Source organism: Rattus norvegicus, chromosome 11, assembly GCF_021556685.1.
Source record: "Rattus norvegicus strain SHRSP/BbbUtx chromosome 11, alternate assembly SHRSP_T2T, whole genome shotgun sequence".
Lineage (NCBI taxonomy): Eukaryota > Metazoa > Chordata > Mammalia > Rodentia > Muridae > Rattus > Rattus norvegicus.
In genome coordinates, this window is record NC_141544.1 from 55,296,591 (window position 1) to 55,317,576 (window position 20,986).

General features: G+C 39.4%; 3 protein-coding genes across 3 annotated transcripts; all 3 read left to right on the forward strand.

The window, feature by feature from the left end:
• On the forward strand, nt 1–954 carry Or5k16 (olfactory receptor family 5 subfamily K member 16). The gene has a single exon (NM_001000049.1). It carries the CDS (start codon nt 1–3, stop codon nt 952–954), a length of 954 nt encoding a protein of 317 aa, NP_001000049.1.
• Nucleotides 955–11,689: 10,735 nt separating this feature from the next.
• Or5k15 (olfactory receptor family 5 subfamily K member 15) lies at nt 11,690–12,643 on the forward strand. The gene is given in 1 exon segment (NM_001001009.1): nt 11,690–12,643. A coding segment is annotated over 1 exon segment (954 nt).
• Nucleotides 12,644–16,794: 4,151 nt separating this feature from the next.
• On the forward strand, nt 16,795–18,027 carry LOC148002571 (igE-binding protein-like). Its single transcript, XM_087577255.1, has one exon. It carries the CDS (start codon nt 16,795–16,797, stop codon nt 18,025–18,027), a length of 1,233 nt encoding a protein of 410 aa, XP_087433381.1.
• Nucleotides 18,028–20,986: the final 2,959 nt, after the last annotated feature.

Here is a 20,986-nt window from a genome sequence, read left to right on the forward strand (position 1 = left end):
ATGGAGAAGACAAATCACTCCTTGACAACAGAGTTCATCCTGGTAGGATTCTCAGATCACCCAGACTTAAAGATACTTCTGTTCCTGGTGTTCTCTGTCATCTATCTGGTCACCATGGTGGGGAATCTTGGACTGGTGGCCTTGATCTACATGGAGCCTCGTCTCCACACACCCATGTACATCTTCCTGGGCAACCTGGCCCTGATGGACTCCTGCTGCTCCTGTGCCATCACTCCCAAGATGCTAGAGAACTTCTTTTCTGTGGACAGAAGGATCTCTCTCTATGAATGCATGGCACAGTTCTATTTCCTCTGTCTTGCTGAAACAGCAGACTGCTTTCTTCTGGCAGCCATGGCCTATGACCGCTATGTGGCCATATGCAACCCACTGCAGTACCACACCATGATGTCCAAGAAGCTCTCCCTTCAGATGAGTATAGGCATATTCATAGCCAGTAACCTGCATTCCTTGATTCAAGTAGGGTGCCTCTTAAGGTTAACTTTCTGTAAATCAAATCGCATTGATCACTTCTTCTGTGATATTCTTCCCCTGTATCGGCTCTCCTGTACAGACCCATTTATCAATGAACTAATGATATATATTTTTTCAATGCCAATTCAAGTCTTTACCATTACAACTATCTTGGTCTCTTACTTCTGCATTCTTTTCACTATTTTCAAGATGAAATCCAAGGATGGCAGAGGAAAAGCATTTTCTACTTGTGCATCCCATTTTTTTTCTGTGTCAATATTCTACACCTGTCTTCTCATGTATATTAGACCATTTGAAGAAGGTAATAAAGACATACCAGTGGCTGTGTTTTATACAGTAATAATTCCTTTGTTAAATCCTTTTATTTACAGTCTGAGAAATGCAGAGGTAGTAAATGCTGCTAAGAAAGTTATGAAAACTTATAATATTTTTAAAAATGCTTCTGCTTCTATAGCACATTGACTTTAGCTTATTAAGATGATTTTATTAATATTAAATATAGAGATAGGACAATGTAAATTATATAAAATATTAGTTTTTAAATAATTATGTATATTAGTTAAAATGCATATACATACATATGTAATTTCAAAATAATTTATCAGTTATTCATTTATCTGTTGTATCTACTTTCATTGTTCTCATTAAATTTTTAATACTGTAAATTCAAATTCAATAAACTAATATAATCCCACAATGAAACAGCTTAATGGATAAGTTTCTTCTTTGATTAGTATTATTTAGCTACTGGGAAATTTTTGTGTTATTTTTCTATTGTGCACAAAACCTAAAGTTGTCAGGCATTAACAGAGTTACTTTTTTTCAGAAATCTTCATTCTCTTCCTTCCTCTCTTTTATAAAGCAGATATGATAAAAGAGAAAACTTAATATATAAGTCTAAGTCCATGTCTTCAGAGTATATTTTAAATAAAAATGTATTAGTATTTTGCAAATCATTATACATATGTATAGGTTCTTAATCCATTTATTCAGCTTCTGTTAGAGTAGTAGACACTCAGACACTCAAACTAGATCTTTTTAATTTGGTCCACAGTCTTTCTGATACACTTCCAATAGATTCTGACACATTTCATGTTCTTCTGTATGGAGAATCTAGGCTATGTACATTTTCTACCCTCAGAATAAAATTAGGAAAATTTTAAAAGAAGTCATGTAAGTTTCTGAACTATATTTATTTATTGGTTAAAATGAAAAACCAATAAACCATAAACAAAAGCATACACATTCCCGTGCTATTTTTTGCTGAAATAGTCTTCTGTATACTGACATTACATATTGAGTTTATAAAATTTGTAAAATAATGAAATTTTTCCATATCTTTGTGTAGTAATATTTTTTAATCATTCCTTTGTCCTTGTATAGTCATATGTTAAATTATTGTGGTTTAATGTTTATTTTTTCAAACATTTTATTTTATTTTAACTATGCATACATAAATATTTATGACACATGTATGTATGTATCCTGTTTGGGATGCTCACTTGTGCAGATACCCAAGAAGAGGGCAACAGATCCTCTGGAGATGGACTCAGAAGCAGATGTGAGACATCTGGCAGGGATTCTGGAACTGAAGTGAGATCCTCTGGAACAGCCACATGGGCTTTTAGACACTGAGCCATCTCCCCATCCCCTTACCTGGTATCTTCTTGATATTCTTCCCAGTAATGTATCTGCAGGATCTCTACAGATACTTTCATTGGTAAGAAGGTCTTCTCTCATTGAGGTCAGACCAAGCAATCCTATACTGTAGAAGTATTGGGCACCATGAACCAACTTGTGCATGCTGCCTGGATGGTGGCTCAGTGTCTGAGAGATCTCGGGGGTCTAAGTTAGTGGAGACTGCTGGTCTTCCTATAGGGCCCCCTCCTCCTCAGCTTCTTCAAGCCTTTCCTTAATTCAACCACAGGGGTCCCCAACCTCAGACCATTGACTGTGTGTAAGTATATGCATCTGTCTCAGTCAGCTACATTTTGGGCCTCTCTGAGGGTTTATTTTTAATCATTTCTGCTACTTTGAGATTTTAATATAATTTAATTGAATGTAATATCATATAATACCTTTCCCTTTCTTTCTTCCTCCCTTTTTTATATTTGTAGTCTCTTTTTTCCTTAATTCTTACTACACATACACACAGAGAGACAGACAGACAGACCAGATAGTCAGACAGGCAGACACAAAGATAAATATTCCAAAACACCTAAGTACAGCCTGCTCACTGTACATAGTGTTACCTGCTTGTGTGTTTTCAGGGCTGATCATCTGGTTCTAGATAAGTAACTCATGTGCTCTCCCCTATAAATTTATTTCTCACAGTCTCATCATTTTTTAGTTGCTTGTCATCTTTTTTGTATGTACGGGCCTCTTAGTCTTTCCCTCGTTCTTTTTAACTTCATTAATGACATTAGACTGTGAAGGAAACAAATTAATAATATAGAGTATGGTGTACACTTCCCAGTACTCCCTAAAGTGAGTATGTTGTGCTATCATAGCATTCTTTTTTTTGTGTGTGGTTTCTTCCAACCTTTATTTTTTAAAACAGATTGGTTTTTAATTGTATTTGTTTGTATTGTTTGTGGTTTGTTCACATGAGTGCAATGCCCACAGAGGCCAGAAGAGGGTGTTATATCTCCTGGAGCTAGGGATGCAGGTGTTGTGAGACATAAGATTTTTACACTAGTACAATCCAATAGCCTTATATACAGCTGTAGACTTCTCTTTGGATTTTATACTTATTCCTTCCCATATTTCCTCCCATAATCCAGTTTAGAAAGCCAACTGGCCCTTAGTTGTCAACTCTGTTTACCTTCTTATAAAGTATGACAGTTTTGTACTATGTTATCCATGACCACACTTGAGGATTCTGCCTGCATAAGTTATATCATTCTAGTTTTGTCCTGCCTCACATTTTTCTATCACTGGATTTATTTTTTGGAGAAGTGTCACGCCCAACCTCGTCCAGCAAGGAAGACACAACCAGCAAAGATCTTCTTCAAGCAGTTTTACTCAGGAACCTTGATACAATCTTCTGACCCCAGGAAACCCCCGCACCACACTTAAATAGCTAGCGCTGGCCAATCCCAGCAAGCCACGTGGGTCATGCAGATAGGCTGTCACTATGCGGAAGCTAGCAGGCCAGGCAGGCATAGCCAAATAAGGACTTGTTTACTACAAGGTGTGCTCACTGTTGGGAGGGTGGCCGTCTTTGAGGCGCAGCATGTCGCAGCTCCCTACAAAGAAGAATATCACAGAATTTACATCTGCTTATTGCACCAGGTAGTTTTGGCATCAACATCCCTTATTGCTGATGTTAACAGCTTAGTTGGCTTGACTAAAATAAGGTATGCTTGGTTTCAGAATTGGAAATTTATCTATATCCTCTCCATACAATTTGTTAGAAAGCAAACAGATCTAGATAAAATTTAAAGAGAAAAGACCTACATGGCGTATTCCATATAAGAGGAAGGGTCATAAATTCTGGAAATACTTTAAAATCAAATCAGTAATAAAAAAAACTGCTTGAGAGTTTGAAAATGTCGTGTTAGACACAGCACATTCCGGCATGTCTGCGGAGGTTGGAGAAAACAGAGACAAGTGGATGTGTACAGAAAGTCATATGAGAACAAGAACAAAAACAATACAGATCTGTAACAGAAATGAATATTCTAACATCAGGTACCAGAAAACACAGTAGGAAGGGCACCCCCACACCCTCACTCAACCACTTACCCTCTATTGGGTTTTAAGCAAAGGGGAAAGGAAGATCTCTGTCAGAAACACAAACTGCAGTCGATAATATATGGGAGATCTGCAATTTCTTTCAAAACAAGAAGGCACCGGAAGAGGGGATTCTCTGACTTGTTAGCATGCACACTGGTGCTACGGTTAATGTCCAAGCACTGTTCTGTGCTAGCCTAGCCTCTTGCCTGCGGACGGAGAGCTGGCTCCAAATCGGTGAGTGGAAGAGAGAACGTCCCACCCCTCACAAGCTGTCACTCAGGAGAGCTAACCAAGGAAAGCAGTGTACCCACACTACACCTGGCAGCACAGTAAAGCTGTGGTGGAGGAGGCGAGGGAGAGTTGACCACACCCCATGCCTGTGCAAAGCAGAAGAGCTGGTTATAGTGGTGTGGATGCAGGAGACCTGATGGGATGACCAACTCAGCTTTCACTCAGGACTGAGTTGACCCAACCCAACATCCACATCTTCTATGAACTGTTTGACTGCATGAAGGGGCAAGTCTTGCAGATACAAAGACAGAGGCTCTCCATGACACAGGGAAACAATGTATTATCTAAGAGGAGTCCTGGTGAGAATCCAGCATTGATAGTTTAATAGTAGCCAGAGGCCTCAAACGAAACCAAGGATTCATTGCGATGAATATTAACAAGTAAAGCTGTTTAGGGGGGAGGAGGAAAACTGTTTGTGTGACACACCATGTGTTCCACAGATTTATTTTTCTTTTTCAAGGGACATTGCAAGGGGCAAAGACATATATGAATGGATGGGAGATGAGTGGGATTGGGTGCATAATGTGAAATTCACAAAGAAGAAATAAAAAGATAATAAAGCAACAGAAAGAAAAAATTACCTCCTTAAGATCAGCCTCTAGGCAAGCATATAGGGCATTTTCTTTTTTTTTTTCTTTTTTTTTCTTTTTTTCGGAGCTGGGGAACGAATCCAGGGCCTTGCCTTTGCTAGGCAAGCGCTCTACCACTGAGCTGAATCCCCAACCCCTATAGGGCATTTTCTTAATTCATGACTAATGAAGGAGAACACAATCCATTGTGGATGATATCATGCTTAGAATGATAGTCCTTGATTCTATAAGAAAATGGGCTGAGCAAACCAGAGGAAGCAAGTCAGTAAGCAGCACCCCTCCACAGCCTCTGCATCAGTTTCTACATCCAGGTTTCTGCCCTGACTTCCTTCATTGATGAACTACTAAGTGAAAGTGTAAACAAAATAGGTCCTTTCCTTCCCAACATGCTTTTGGTCACGGTTTCATCACACCAATAATAGTAGTAATTTGGACAAGAAGTTTGTGTACCCCTATTCATAATAGTATTATTCAAAGTAGTTAAATTTAGGGCTAAATGTCTATTATTAAATGAAGGTGAGGCATGATGTACTTTGTCCATAAAATGGAACATTATTCTGCATTTTAAAAAGAAAAAATGACACACACTTTTAATCCCAAAAATAAAGGCAGAAGCAGGAGGATCTCTGTGAGTTTGAGGCACATCTTTTCTGTAAAGACTTCTAGGCTAGCCAGGAGTACATAGTTTGACTTTAACATGGATGAGACCATGTTAGAATGGGTTGGGTTTTAAAATAACAACACTGTGTGGTTTCAGCTATAATGGACTCTCGAGTAGTCAGATCCATTAATAGAATGCAGAATGGTAGTTGCTTGGGAGCATGAAGGAATGGAGAATTAGTAATTCTCCACTGGATTTTAAAAATAACAAAGAGAATAGTTTCATCAATAATGGACTCTTCAGTAGTCAGATCCATCAGACTGTAGAATGGCAGTTGCTTGGGAGTATGGTGGAATGGAGAATGAGTATTTAATGGACATTCACTTTGTATTGGGAAGGATTGTTAAAAGCTTCTGGAAATGATGGGTATGGTGACTGCTTACTTCCATCGAGTTCCATATTTGAGATGGTTATGGTGACACATCGGATATTATTTGGGTGTATATTTTGCCAAAATAAAACAAATCTGAAATGTTTAACGAAATTATGCGCTCTTATTCTTCTCTGCTCTCATATCCTCTTCCCCTTTGTCTCTGTCCCTTCTCAGCCCATCACCCCCCCCCCTTCCCTCTATGTGCTCATGGCCAGCCTCTTTTTCTCTCCTCTTCTACTCTTCTTGTCTCATTAAATCTTTCCACGTGGAAAAGAAAAAAGAAATCATGCAAAAATTAGTAGTGGTGCACTTCAGAAGATGTGCCAGTCACAGGAAATATGAAAAGGCACAGCAACATCAAGACTTAGAGGGACAATTCACCATATGAAAACTTGGAAATCTTTAAGATTAAAACAAAAAAATGAAAGAAAAAGAACTTGATGAAATAAAAGTCCAGTGAAAATTGCAGTCAGAAAGCTACATCCAGGACCTGAGTTTACAGCTTAGTACCAAGTAAAAAGCTGGGTGTGGCCATGCCTGTAGTCCTAGCACTGTGAAGGTAAGGAGGTGGAGCCATCAGGAATGCTTGGGATTGCTGGCCAGGCTTAGGAAGAAACCTCCTTTGAGAGGAAAAAAAAAAGGTATCCCCATAACTTCTATATGTATATACACTCCCACACATTATACCCATTCACTATATATATTAGATGCCATTTATGGTTTAATATCTGTGTGCGTTATCAGGTTAGACACATTTGCCTCCTAAAATTTTGATCACTTCTATGTTATGAAAACCTTCACAATCGTTTATTTCAGCTTTGAACCTCTACTAAATGTGACTGTGACCTGTATTCACCTTTCTGAATTGAGCTCCCTGCTGCTCTGTAACTCACTACTCATTCACCTTCCACTGTCTCACTGGACTCTCCAGGCTCAGGCAACAACCATTCTATTCCTAATGCTGTGACCTTCATTAGATTCCAAACCTGAGATCATGCGGAACTCATGGTTCTGTGCCTGTCTTATTTCACTCACCATAATGGATATTTCTATTTTTCAATAAATTTAAATAACATTCATGCTGGTGTCCCAGGACCAAGAGAAGGGGCTATACCCAATTCTCTTGCCTCCCTTTCTGTGAATCCCTTTCCCCCAAATGGCCTGCCTTGTAGGAGAGGTTGTGCCTAGTCCTACAGAGATTTGATGTGTATGGTTAGAGGGATCTTAAAGGGGTGATACCCGGAGGGGTCCCCCTTCACAAAGGAGAAGGGGAGGGAGGAATGCAGGGAGGATTCATACAAGGAGGTTCTAGGATTAGAGCTAAAATTTGGAATAAAAGTTAATAACACACTTAATATTTAATAAAAATTTAAATAACAGTCATGAAGTGCCTAGACTATCTGAAATTATGAGAGGATTGTCACATGTAAAGTAAAAAAGGAAATTAATGTAAAATGAAATATGATTTATCCAGGAAAAATAACTGAACTAATATATAAATAAAAATCTGATTAAAGATCTTTATATCACAAATACTTCAATATTTTGAATTAGAAAATTAGTAATAAAGGCTCAATGCCTCAATGTAGGGTAATGTCAGGGCAGGGAGGTGGGAAGGAGTGAGTAGGTTTGTGTGGGAGTACCCTCACTGAAGCAGGGTAAGAGGGAATAAGATAGTGCGTTTCTGGAGGCGAAACCAGGAAAGAGAATAACATTTAAAATGTAAATTAAAAATTTTTTAAAAAAGAAATATAAAAGAAAATTAGTAGTACATGCAAAGACTTCATATGAAAATTATAAGTATTTGGAGGACAGTTAGGTTTAAATATTCTCATTTGAAATCTAACAGAAGAGAAATGGTGTATATTTCCCTGTTGATGATACTTAGAAATGAGCTATAAAAGACAAAGTCATGGTTTAGTGTCTGCCCATGGGATGGATTCCAAGTTGGCTGGACACTGGCTGGCCATTTTCTACAGTCTCTATTCCATTTTTGTCTCTGCATTTCTTTTAGACAGGAATAATTCCATGTCAATAATGTTGAACATGAGTTGGTGACTCCATCACTCCACTGGGGGCACTGTCTATCTACTGCAGGTGGTCTTTTCAGGTTCTAATCCCTACTATAGGGCATTTCAGCTAAGATCAACCCTGTTGAGTCTGGGAAGCCTCTCATATTCCAGGTCTCTAAGAATTTTCCCTACAGCTAAGTAATCCCATTCATTTTCCAGGCCCTATGAGCTTCCCTCCTATAACCCCATACCTGGTATACACAATACCTGTTCCTTCCCCTTCTCCCCTTACCCTCCCTCTCCCATTCGGACTCCTCTCTTCCTGTACCTCCCATTATTATTTTGTTCTGCCTTCTAAGTCAGATTTGGAAAGGCACTAAACCTTGTCACTATTATTGATGCTATGCTAGCCTGGATGTCCTCTGGGGAGCTCTACCACCAGTTGACTGAGACAGATATACAACCATTGGACTGAGGTGTGGACCCCTATCAAACCACTAGGGAAAAGACTGAAGGAGCTAAAAAAGATGCCAACCCCATAGGAAGAACAACAGTGTTAACTCACCCAGGAACTTCCAGAGACTAATCCACCAACCAAAGAGCATGCATAGGCTGCTGTGTGACCAATGGCTCATATGTAGCAGAAGATTGCCTTGACTAGCCTCAGAGGGAGAATTTGCACCTAATCTTATAGAGACTTTATGCCCCAGGAAAGTATGGGGAGCACCATCTCAGAGAGAAAGGGGAGGGAGAATGGGTTAAGAATTCTGGGAGGGGGAACCTGGAGGGGTCAACATTTGGAATGTAAATGAATAAAATAATTTACAAAACCAAGATAATGAGTGTGAAGACTAAAAACAGTGTCACTCAGAGTAAATAGGATACAAAACCATTTTTTGAACACACAAAATCATATCTATATGATTTTTATGTGAAAAGATGAAAGAGGGAAGTACAATAAAATTGTAATCCTGGCATTATTTACATTAATCATGGTAATACTTTCATAGATTCCATTTATCTCCAATCTCATGGAGTTAAACACAGCAACACAGCCTCAAACATGACAACTTAAATTTCTGTTTATTTCTCAACACATATATGACACCAAAGGTCATAATGTGAGAGTTTTTCCCAAAACTGAAACTAGAGGATGTGGTCAGGTGCACTGAATGTAGTGAAAGAAAAGCATGTGAGTCCAGTTGACTACACGTGGTGTTGTTGGCCTCTCCAGAAATCTAATGCCTTTTCAAAGTTGTTTGTTACCAGGTGAACCATATTGTTTCTCTACTCATTATCATTTCCATGTAAGTGAGCTTGATGAAGCTTAATTAATCAAGTACATTAATGATAAAGATGATGTCGAAGACAACTTTCTTGATAGACATTGATTTAACCTCAAAATCTCATTTCTCTTACCTCTAATTAAGGTGTTTGTTTAATCATGTTTAATCATGAACCAGCCTCTCAGATTAAAGTCTGCAGAAATAACTACAGTCAATGCCAAGGAACTCCCTTTAGAATCAATGTTCTGTTTTCCTTAACTTTTGCCCTAAAGATAACATAATAATTGTAACTGCCCATGAGACATGTGTCCTAGATTTTCATAAATTATTCCCCAATGGCTTAAGGCCTCTGTAAAGATCACATGACTCTATTTAGCCATATAATGTAATGGTTAGTGAGCTCATAGTATGTGGATGGATTTCAAATTCATTCCTATATCTGAAGAAAGCAAATCTAAAATAAGTGTATATTATTATATTTTAATCTACTTATGCTTAGTTTATCTCTGAATCTCAGATATATTGAAAGGGAAAATGAAGCAGTAAATGTAAATTCTGTACATTCTGTACATTCTGTACACTCGCAGCAGAAAAGCACCGCAGTTTTGTGAGCAAATGCACAGGTGAGTGATGAACAACTGGAAAATAACTAGCAAAAATTATTTTTCAGATTTTGCTTAATAATTATGTTTTGCTCTAGAGAGGAGTTTTCACATAGTAAAATGAGTTTCACATACCATTTCATACAATGTTTTTAAAAATAAAATGGCATTGGCTAGAACTAAATATGAACATGCCTATTTGATTTTCCAGTATATGTTGATAAAAGCAATATTTTATTGTGCTAAAAAGCTTTTACAAAATAACATAATTTGAAAGATATTACAGATATTTAAATTATAATCAAAAATGTATTAGTTTAATTATGAGACATCAGTGACATAAGGGAAAAATCCTTTCTATGTTCTGGGAGCAAATAATATAACAGTGTGTTAAGTTCAGACAATAGAAACCAAGGAAACAGTAAATACAGTATGATTCTAAAGCAAGGCTGTTTTAAAACTATTGTAGGCTGTTCTTTAAAAATTATCTATTTAAACTCTTTTAAAGCCAGAGAGGTCTAGCAATTCCTAGAAGAAAAAAAATGATCATAACTGTAAAAATACATGCTTTCTAGATTTAAATATTTCAGTGCTATATCAGACAAACTAAAAATCTCATAAGTTTCTGTGGCTATTGAATTCTAATATAGAAGTTAGGAGGAAAAGTTTAAATACTCATTTAACTGTAAAGCCTTTAGTGAATTGAATAAAAGGAAAACATTGCTTCACTGTGGCAGAATTGGAAAATTCACTGTAGGTATTTAACATACACATTTCAGTGTGTACACTGTGTGCAGATACTTTCTTACTAAGACACATAGGAAAGAATACATCCAGAACACTGACAACCAGACAGAAAATGTTAGAAAACAGGGATGACTAAGAGTAGAATAATTCTATGAAACTTTGTCAGACAAGGTAGAGTAAGATCCAAAATATGTTAAAATCAATAAAGAATGATTGTAAAAGAAAATAATCATATTATAGAATCCTATGAAATCTTTTGGGGGTTGGGTAAGCTTGGCTGTCTTAGAACATTGTCTGTACACCAGGAGAGCCTCAAACTATGAGACACACCACCTCTCCTTCTCAAGACCTGGTATTAAAGGTATGTGCCACGATGCCAGCTACAATTTTATCCACTCTTAAAATATTAAATTAACCTTGTTTTAAAATATCCTACAGTAATGTTAGCTCAAAAATACAATTAAGACAAAAACATTTCAAACTCATTCTAATTCTATCGTTTTTATAAATTAGCCATTAAATACTTACAGGAAAGTCTATTTTTAAACATTTTATTGACCACCGAAGATATTTTTGGAAAGTAAGTTACTATCAAAACAGACTTTCAATATTGAGAAATAAAAAATAGCATGTATGTTGATCATAAATTTATAGAGAGCTATACAATAATCCATGTGAAGAATTTAGAGTTAGGTCAACAGACATCTCAAGAAAATACCCATATGCACAGTCTATGTGTGATTTCCTTTCATATGACATAATGTACAATGGAATATATCAGGGGACAGATAACATAAATTAAACAGAGCCTTACTGCAACTAGAGAGGGAGAATAAGACATGTTCTGGCTGCAATATCACATTTCTTACCTATTTTTTTCTCAGCAGAGAAATGAGAATGAAGAAGACAAATCACTCTTTGACAACACAGTTCATCCTGGTAGGATTCTCAGATCACCCAGGCTTAAAGATACTTCTGTTCCTAGTGTTCTCTGCCATCTATCTGGTCACCATGGTAGGGAATCTTGGGCTGGTGGCCTTGATCTGCATGGAGCCTCGTCTCCACACACCCATGTACATCTTTCTGGGCAACCTGGCCCTGATGGACTCCTGCTGCTCCTGTGCCATCACTCCCAAGATGCTAGAGAACTTCTTTTCTGTGGACAGAAGGATCTCTCTCTATGAATGCATGGCACAGTTCTATTTCCTCTGTCTTGCTGAAACAGCAGACTGCTTTCTTCTGGCAGCCATGGCCTATGACCGCTATGTGGCCATATGCAACCCCCTGCAGTACCACACCATGATATCCAAGAAGCTCTCCCTTCAGATGAGTATAGGCATATTCATAGCCAGTAATGTGATTTCCATTATTCATGTAGGGTGTCTCTTAAGGTTAACTTTCTGTAAATCAAATCGCATTGATCATTTCTTCTGTGATATTCTTCCCCTGTATCGCCTCTCCTGTACAGACCCGTTTATCAATGAACTAATGATAAATATTTTTTCAATGCCAATTCAAGTCTTTACTATTGCCACTGTCTTGGTCTCTTACTTCTGCATTCTTTTCACTATTTTCAAGATGAAATCCAAGGATGGGAGAGGAAAAGCACTTTCTACTTGTGCATCCCATTTTTTTTCTGTGTCAATATTCTACACCTGCCTTCTCATGTATATTATACCATCCGAAGATGGTAGTAAAGACATACCCATGGCCATATTTTATACAATAATAATTCCTTTGTTAAACCCTTTTATTTACAGCCTGAGAAATACAGAGGTAGTAAATGCTCTTAATAAAGTTATAAAGACATATAGCATTTTTAAAAAGTCTTCAACTTCTACAGCTCACTGATTTCAGTTCATTAGAATGGTTTTATTAATATTCAATAAAGAAAATGAAAATGTTTTATATAAAGTGTTAGTTTGGAGTCTTTATAATGTATTTATTAAAGAGCATGCTAATGTAATTCCAAAATAATGTGATAATTATTCATCAGAATTTTATAACTCAAATAGTCTATAAAATTTTTAACTGTCCTATCTACTTCTATTGCTCCCATTGGATTTTCCAATAGTATAGCTTCAATAAATAAATATCACATTACAATTAGATGTTTAAATGTTTAAGAATATGCTTTGATTCATATTGCCTAGTTAATTGAACAATTTTGCATGAGTTTTTTTCAATGTTCAAATCTCTTAAAATTCCCAGGGGAAAAACTGCATGGTTATTATTCAGAAATCCTTTATTTTACAACAAATACCGAACTTTGAAAGGAAAGTACTGAGTTATCTCACTCAGTAATCACACACCTCAGGAAAAGAGTTTCCAGACTGAGTTTATCCTACTCAAATATAATCATTAAAATTTTTTTAATCTGAAAAAGTATGCTAAAATCTATGACTATATGGTATTGATTTTCAAAGTATTGATTATTAAGTTAATACTTAAATATTAATATATAAACCAAATTCTTCAAAAGAATAGCAGTTATAATTATACAACAGAGTTTTTCTGAATTTGATGTATTTGTTTTGTAGCCTCAGCATACCTTCCTTGTTAAGTAAGTAAAGCTTTAAATTGTTTAAAGAAAACAAAAATAATGACAGAAAGAAGGGAAGAGGAAAAGGAGGAAGCCAATCTGGCAGTTTCTCAGAAAATTGGAAATAGTTCTATCTGGACCCAGTTATACCATTCTTGAGCATATGCTCAAAAGATACCCCATCATACCACAAGGACACATGTTCTACTATGTTCATAGCAGCCTTATTTGTAAAAGCTAGAAACTGGAAGCAACCCAGATATCCCTCAAACAAAGAATGGATACAGAACATATGGATCAACTATTAAAAACAAGGGCATCATGAATTTTGTAGGCAAATGGATGGAACTAGAAAATATCATCCTGAGTGAGATAACTCAGACCCAAAAGGGTATGCATGGTATGTCCTCACTGAAGTGTACAGAAAAAAGTACACAAAAAGTACAGAATATCCATGATATATGGCACAGACCCAAAGAAATTAAACAAGAAGGAAGGCCCAAGTGAGGATGCTTCAACCCCAAGTAGAAATGGGAACAAAACAGTCATGAGAGGGAGAGGAAAGGAAGGAGGTATGAGAGGGTAGGGGGAAAGGAATCAGGGTCAAGATCATATATTGGGGCTTGCTTGGAGAGATGCACAGAGAGCCTAGAAAATGAATGGAAACATGCAGCTACTGGGAGCAGGGCTTGGGGTGGGTGTGGAGAGAGTCCCAGAGGCCTGGGATGGGAGAGGCTTCCAGGACTCAATGCAGTTGACCTTAGCCGAAACACCCAACAGTTGGGATATGGAACCTAAAAAGATAACCTCTAGTAACCAGAGAGGACACCAAATGGAGGAATAGGAACACCAGCCCACCTACAAAAAGTGTGACACAAAGTTGTTCGTGTCCAAAAGAAATGGAGGGGAAAAAATGGAGCACAGTCTGAAGGGATGGCCAACTACTGACAGGCCCAACTTGGGACTTATTCGATGGGCAGGCATCAATCTCTGACACTATTACTGATGCTATGCTGTGCTTGCAGACAAGAGCCTAGCATAGCTGTCCTCTGAGAGGCTCTAGCCAGCAGCTGAATGGGACAGACGCAGATACCTACAGCCAACCATTGGACGGAGGTCAGGGACCCCTACAGAAGAGTAAGGGAAAGTATTGAAGGAGCAGAGTGGGATGGCAATCTGACAAGAAGACCAACAATGTCAGCTAACCTGGATTCCTGGGAGCTTGAAGAGACTAAATCCCCAACCAAAGAGCATTCACAGGCTGGTCTGAGACGCTTACAATGGATGTAGCAGAGAGTTGCTTTAACTGGCTACAGTGGGAGAGGATGTGCTTAATTGTGTAGAGACTTGATGTACAGAGTGTGGGGATATGGAGGACCCACCCTTTCAGAGGTGAAGAATAGAGGGAATGGGAAGAAGAACCCTTCAAGTGGGGACCAGGAGAGGTGACAGCATTTGGGATATAAATAATTACAATAATAATTATTTTTTAAATATGCAATGTGTGAATATAAGAAAACAGTATGCAACATAGTAACTGCACATATAAACTCCCAGGTTGTTATCAACACCGGTAAGTCATAATGATACAAGCACCCGCTGATGTGATAGAATAACAAAGGTACTTAAATTCTGTGGTGTTTCTCCAAAATTTCCTAAGAAAAATTTTATCATAGTCAAAAACCAACAAGCATAATAAGTCAACAGCCAGAATTGGAAGGCCTTATATTATTTCTAGACAGAATTCTTTTGAATTATTAATGTTTCTGGATGACAAGAAGAATCCAAAACCTGTAGTTTTGTAGAAGTAGTCAGAGGTTAAAAATTAGCATCCTGATTTGAACTGTGGACAAAATCTAAAATTAATTAAAAAGAAGCTGGATTCCAGAATGAAACTTATAACTAACAGTACATATTGGGGAAAAAAGAAGAACATTATTTTAAAAATAGTACAAATTGACGTTAGTTTAACATCTTAATTTGAAGATGCACCCAAAAGACTTGAATCCCCAGGGAGTGAAGAAGTCCGACTGGGGTCGGGGTGGGGTGGAGACAACCTCTTGAAGGGGTGGGGGGATATAGAACAGTTCAAGGGTGGACCAGGAGGGGGATAAAGATTAGACTTAAAAAACAGATTAAAAATAAAAGTATCCAAAACAAAACGACAACCAACAGATTGGGAAAAGATCTTTACCAATCCTACAACAGGTAGAGGGCTTATTCCAAAATATACAAAGAACTCAAGAAGTTAGACTGCAGGGAGACAAATAACCCTATTTAAAAAAATGGGGTTCAGAGCTAAACAAAGAATTCACAGCTGAGGAATGCCGAATTGTAGAGAGCTGCGACGTGCCGCGCCTCAAAGATGGCACTGGTTTCTGCCTTCCACCCTCCCAACGGTGAGCGCTCCTTGCAGTAAACAAGTCCTTATTTGGCTATGTCTGCCTGGCCCGCTAGCTTCCGCATAGTGACAGCCTATGTACATGACCCACGTGGCTTACTAGGACTGGCCAGTGCTAGCTATTTAAGTATGGTACAGGGCGTTCCCCGGGGAGAGAGAGTCAGAAGAGAGAGTCAGAAGGTTGTATCAAGGTTCCTGAGTAAAACTGCTTGAAGAAGATCTCCTGTGGTCGTGTCTTCCTTGCTGGTCAAGGTTGGGCGCGGCAAGTGGTGGCCCATACGGGGAACTCCTCGAATCCACCGTAAAGGGACTCAACTCTCTCCAAGATCAGAACTTCTTGCAGTCAGGGCAGCGCTGGAAATTTCCCAAGGTAAGGTGGGACAATAAGGACCGCGGGAAATAAGCGGCTATAAAGTCTCAGGGTAGTGAGCAAGTAAAGTTCACAGTAACAGCGAACCGAAAGTAAAGTTCGCCGTAGCAGCAAACCGAAAGTAAAGTTCGTGGTAGCAGTGAACCGAAAGTAGCAAGACGCGAGGTGAATTTAGCTGTAGCAGCATAGAAAGTTTTTGTCAAGGGGACCTCACAGTCTCGTCCAATTTTTCTGGCTCTTCAAGAGCTGTTTGAGCGAAAGAAACTAAAAATAAAAAGAAGCACCATAGAGAGATTTTTGAGCGAATGCGATGCCATTGCACCCTGGTTCGCAGCCTCTGGTAATCTCACTGTGGTGAGCTGGGACAAGTTAGGGAAAGACCTTGATTTTGCCCGGGAACAGGGGACTCTAAGGCCTGGGGTCCGTACAGTATGGCGCTTAATGCGTAGCTGCCTTGAGGATCAGAAATGTTGTCAGGCAGCTATAGAGAAGGGGCAAGCTGCCCTAGAAATGCTTCAAGAGGAGAGATCAGAAAAGCAGGGAAGCGCAAAGGAGACAGACTCAGAAAAGACAGATACAGAGGAGAAAACAGATGAAACAGATTCAGAAGAAGAGTTACAAGAGTTGATAGATCAAATGCAAAACAGTCTCTAAGGAATAGACAGAAGAAGAAAAGGAAAAAGCCTAAAATGGTGGAGGAACCTCCTGGGCAGTTCCCCTCGGCTCCTCCTCCCTGCAATGTTGTAGAGGAAGGAAGTAGAGTTTCGGGTAGTACATTCTGCCCAGAAGTGTGGAAGGCAGTCTGCATAGAACTACAACTGGCCTATCCTGTTTATGTGGATGCTAATCAACAAAGGTATCATGAGCCTTTAGACTTTAAGGTGATCAAGTCCCTGGCGGAATCAGTCAGGACATATGGCATTACGGCCTCATTTGCCGTAGCTCAGGTTGAGGCCTTACACAGATTTTGCATGACTTCTAGTGATTGGACTAACCTTGCTCGGGCCTGTCTTAGTCCGGGACAGTATTTGGACTGGAAAGCTTTTCTTATTGAGTTTGCCAATGAACAGGCTGCCACTAATTTGGCAGCGGGGGATGGCCAGGCTGCCTGGGATAGGGATATGCTGCTGGGTCAGGGATGCTTTGCCAATGCTCAGACAGGGTATCCAGGACAGGTTTACCAGCAGATTAATGAAGTTGGAACAAAGGCATGGAAATCCTTACCTAATAAGGGAGAAGTGAGTGGAAACCTCACCAAGATCCTTCAAGGACCTATGGAGCTATTCTCTGACTTTGTAGCCCAATTAGTAGAAGCAGCAGGGAAAGTCTTTGGAGACCCTGATACTGCTATGCCCTTGATTAAACACTTGGCCTATGAACAGTGCACAAGGGAATGCCGAGCCGCTATCACTCCTTACAAGGACAAGGGACTTGAAGCTTGGATGAATGTCTGTAGAGAAATAGGGGGACCTTTGACTAATGCTGAACTTGCGGCTGCTGTTATGCAGATGATGCAGAGAAAAGGAGGAAGCTCAGGAGCGTGTTTTAAATGTGGTAAACAGGGGCACCTAAAAAGGCAATGTCCAGAAAGGGGAAGTCTAGTTAGTACAGGAAGTGGCCAATGCCCAAGGCAACCAGGGCTGTGCCCCAAGTACAAAAAGGGGAATCATTGGGCTAATGAGTGCCGCTCGGTAAAAGACATCAATGGGCAGCCTCTCAGCTCGGGCTTTGGTGGAGCACGTCCAAAAAATGGACAGCTGGGCCCCCGACCCCAGGGCCCACAAATATATGGGGCAGTCGAGAATCAGGATGTAGAACAGAGTCACGAGAGATGGCCGTCCCTTCCCCATCCAAGGGGCCAAGGAGAGCCACTAAGGGCTCCACAGAACTGGACCTCCGCTCCACCACCAGACTCGTACTAACTCCTCGGATGGGGGTCCAGTTGATAGAAACTGATTTTAAAGGACCCCTTGAGCCTGGCACAGTAGGGTTACTTATAGGGAGATCATCTACAGCTTTAAGAGGACTACATGTCCATCCAGGAGTTATTGATCCAGATTATACCGGAGTTGTCAAGATCATGGTAGAATCACTAAAAGGAATTACTGCTATTTCCCCTGAAGATAGAATAGCTCAGTTGTTACTTTTGCCTAGCCTTCATGAAAGATTTGCCGCCCAGTCTAGAGAGAGGGGAGAGAAGGGTTTCGGTTCCACAGGCTCCAACCTTACATTTTTAGTTTTGGGTTTAGACCAACGCCCAGTAATGGAGCTAAGGATAGATGGTAAAAGGATCCTAGGACTGTTGGATACAGGGGCCGATAGAAGTATAATAGCTAAGAAAGATTGGCCCTCTGGATGGCCAGTACAGGCCTCATCTCAAACATTACAAGGTCTCGGTTATGCAAAGGCTCCTGATATGAGTACAAGACAATTGAGTTGGAGAGATCAAGAAGGGCATTCAGGAGTTATGCAACCCTATGTGTTGGATTTGCCCATTTCCCTTTGGGGAAGGGATCTGTTGAAAGACATGGGTTTCAAATTGATCATTAATTATTCTGAGACTTCACAAAAGATTATGAAAAATATGGGCTATTTTCCCGGTAAAGGAATAGGGAAATACCTACAGGGTAGGACTAGCCCTATAACTGCCCAAAGGAGAGAAGGGAATCAGGACCTGGGTTTTTCCTAGGGGCCGCTGAGGAAGGCATTCCCATTACCTGGAAAACAGAGGAGTTGGTGTGGGTTCCGCAGTGGCCGCTTTCCTCTGAGAAGCTTGCCGCAGCTAAAGACCTGGTAAATGAAGAGCTGGCTATGAAGCATATAAAACCATCAGTGTCACCTTGGAATACCCCAATATTTGTGATTAAAAAGAAGTCAGGGAAATGGAGACTGTTGCATGATTTACGAGTTATTAATCAACAGATGCAAATCATGGGCCCAGTGCAACGCGGGCTTCCTCTTTTATCCTCTCTACCAGCCTGTTGGCCTGTTGTAGTGATTGATATAAAAGACTGCCTTTTCTCCATACCTCTTTGTCCAAGGGATAGTGAAAGATTTGCTTTTACTGTTCCATCATGCAATCATGAAGAACCTGATCAAAGATATGAATGGGTCGTTTTACCACAAGGTATGGCCAATAACCCTACTATGTGTCAACTTTTTGTGGGCAACGCCATCGCCCCATTAAGACAGAAGTTTCCCGCACTGAGATGCGTACATTTTATGGATGATATCCTTTTAACTGCAAAGAATGAAGAGATTTTAGATTTAGCATATGGAGATTTAGTTAAATTGCTAGAAGGTAAAGGATTATTGCCTCTGAAAAGGTACAAAAGGGCAATCTTGTAAATTATTTAGGAAAAAAAGTAAGCCCTTATATCATTATCCCCCAAAAGGTTGAATTGAGGAAAGATAACCTTAAGACTCTTAATGATTTTAAAATATTATTGGGAGATATTAATTGGGTCAGATGTTATTTAAAATTACCAAATTATGAATTAAAACCATTGTATAATATTTTGGCTGGGAATTCGGCCTTGGATTCTCCTAGACAATTGACTGATGAAGCAAGGGAAGCTTTAACGAAGGTTGAAAAAGAATTACAAGGCGCAATGTTACATCGATGGAAGGAGGGTGCAGACATTGTGCTATGCATTCTAGCCACCTACATGCAGCCCACAGGATTGTTGTGGCAAGATGGCCCTCTGCTTTGGGTTTATCCCAGAGCTTCTCCAGCTAGATCAGTAGAGTATTATCCTACAGCAGTTGCACAATTAGCCCTGAATGGGATTCAACAGTGCATACAATATTTTGGTGTTTCCCCAACCTCGATCATAGTGCCCTATACAGGTCAGCAGATGAAGATCTTATGTGGCACTGTGGATGATTGGGCTATACTACACTGTGGATTCCATGGAGAGATAGATAGTCATTATCCAAAACACCCTCTGCTATCCTTCTTTAAGGAACATCCCGTGATTTTTCCTAAGGTTATCTCCACTGTTCCCATACAGGGGGCCCCAAACATTTTTACAGATGGATCCAAAAATGGCTGTGGAGCCTATATGGTTGACCATCAAGAGCCAATTTTGTGTCAATATCAACCCAGCTCTCCACAAGTAATTGAACTCAAAATTGTGCTGGAAGTGTTTAAAAATTGTTCTTTTGCCTTTAATTTGCTCTCTGATTCATCATATGTTGTTAATGCAGTTAAGATATTAGAAGTGACTGGCCCTATTAAAATTAGCAACACGGTATGCCAGCTGCTGAGGGAACTTCAGGAATTGATCTGGAAAAGAGGTCACAAGTTTTTTGTCCAACATATTAGAGCTCATACAGGTTTGCCTGGTCCTCTAAGTGAGGAAAATGATCTTGTGGATAGATGTACCTGAATAGAGTTTATCTTCTTAAGCTCATCATTGGATCAAGCCTGACAGTATCATCAACAATTTCATGTGCCTACCAAAACCTTACAGCAGAAGTTTCATCTGTCTCGAGCAGATGCTTGACAGATAGTTTTAGGATGTCAACAGTGTATCACTTTCCATCATCCCCCTAGTATGGGGGTTAATCCCAGGGGCTTACTGCCTCTAAAGATTTGGCAAATGGATGTAACTCACATATCTGGATTTGGGACTCTAAAATACATTCATGTTTCTGTGGATACCTGCTCAGGTGTCATTCATGCGGGAAAAGACACACAATGTTATTGGACACTGCCAAGAAGCCTGGGCTGCTTGGGGAAAGCCTCAACACTTAAAAACTGATAATGGCCCAGCATACACTGCCCAATCTTTCAAATCCTTTTGTAAACAGATGGATGTACAGTTGAGCCGTGGTCTGCCTTATAATCCCCAAGGTCAAGGTATTGTTGAGTGAGGA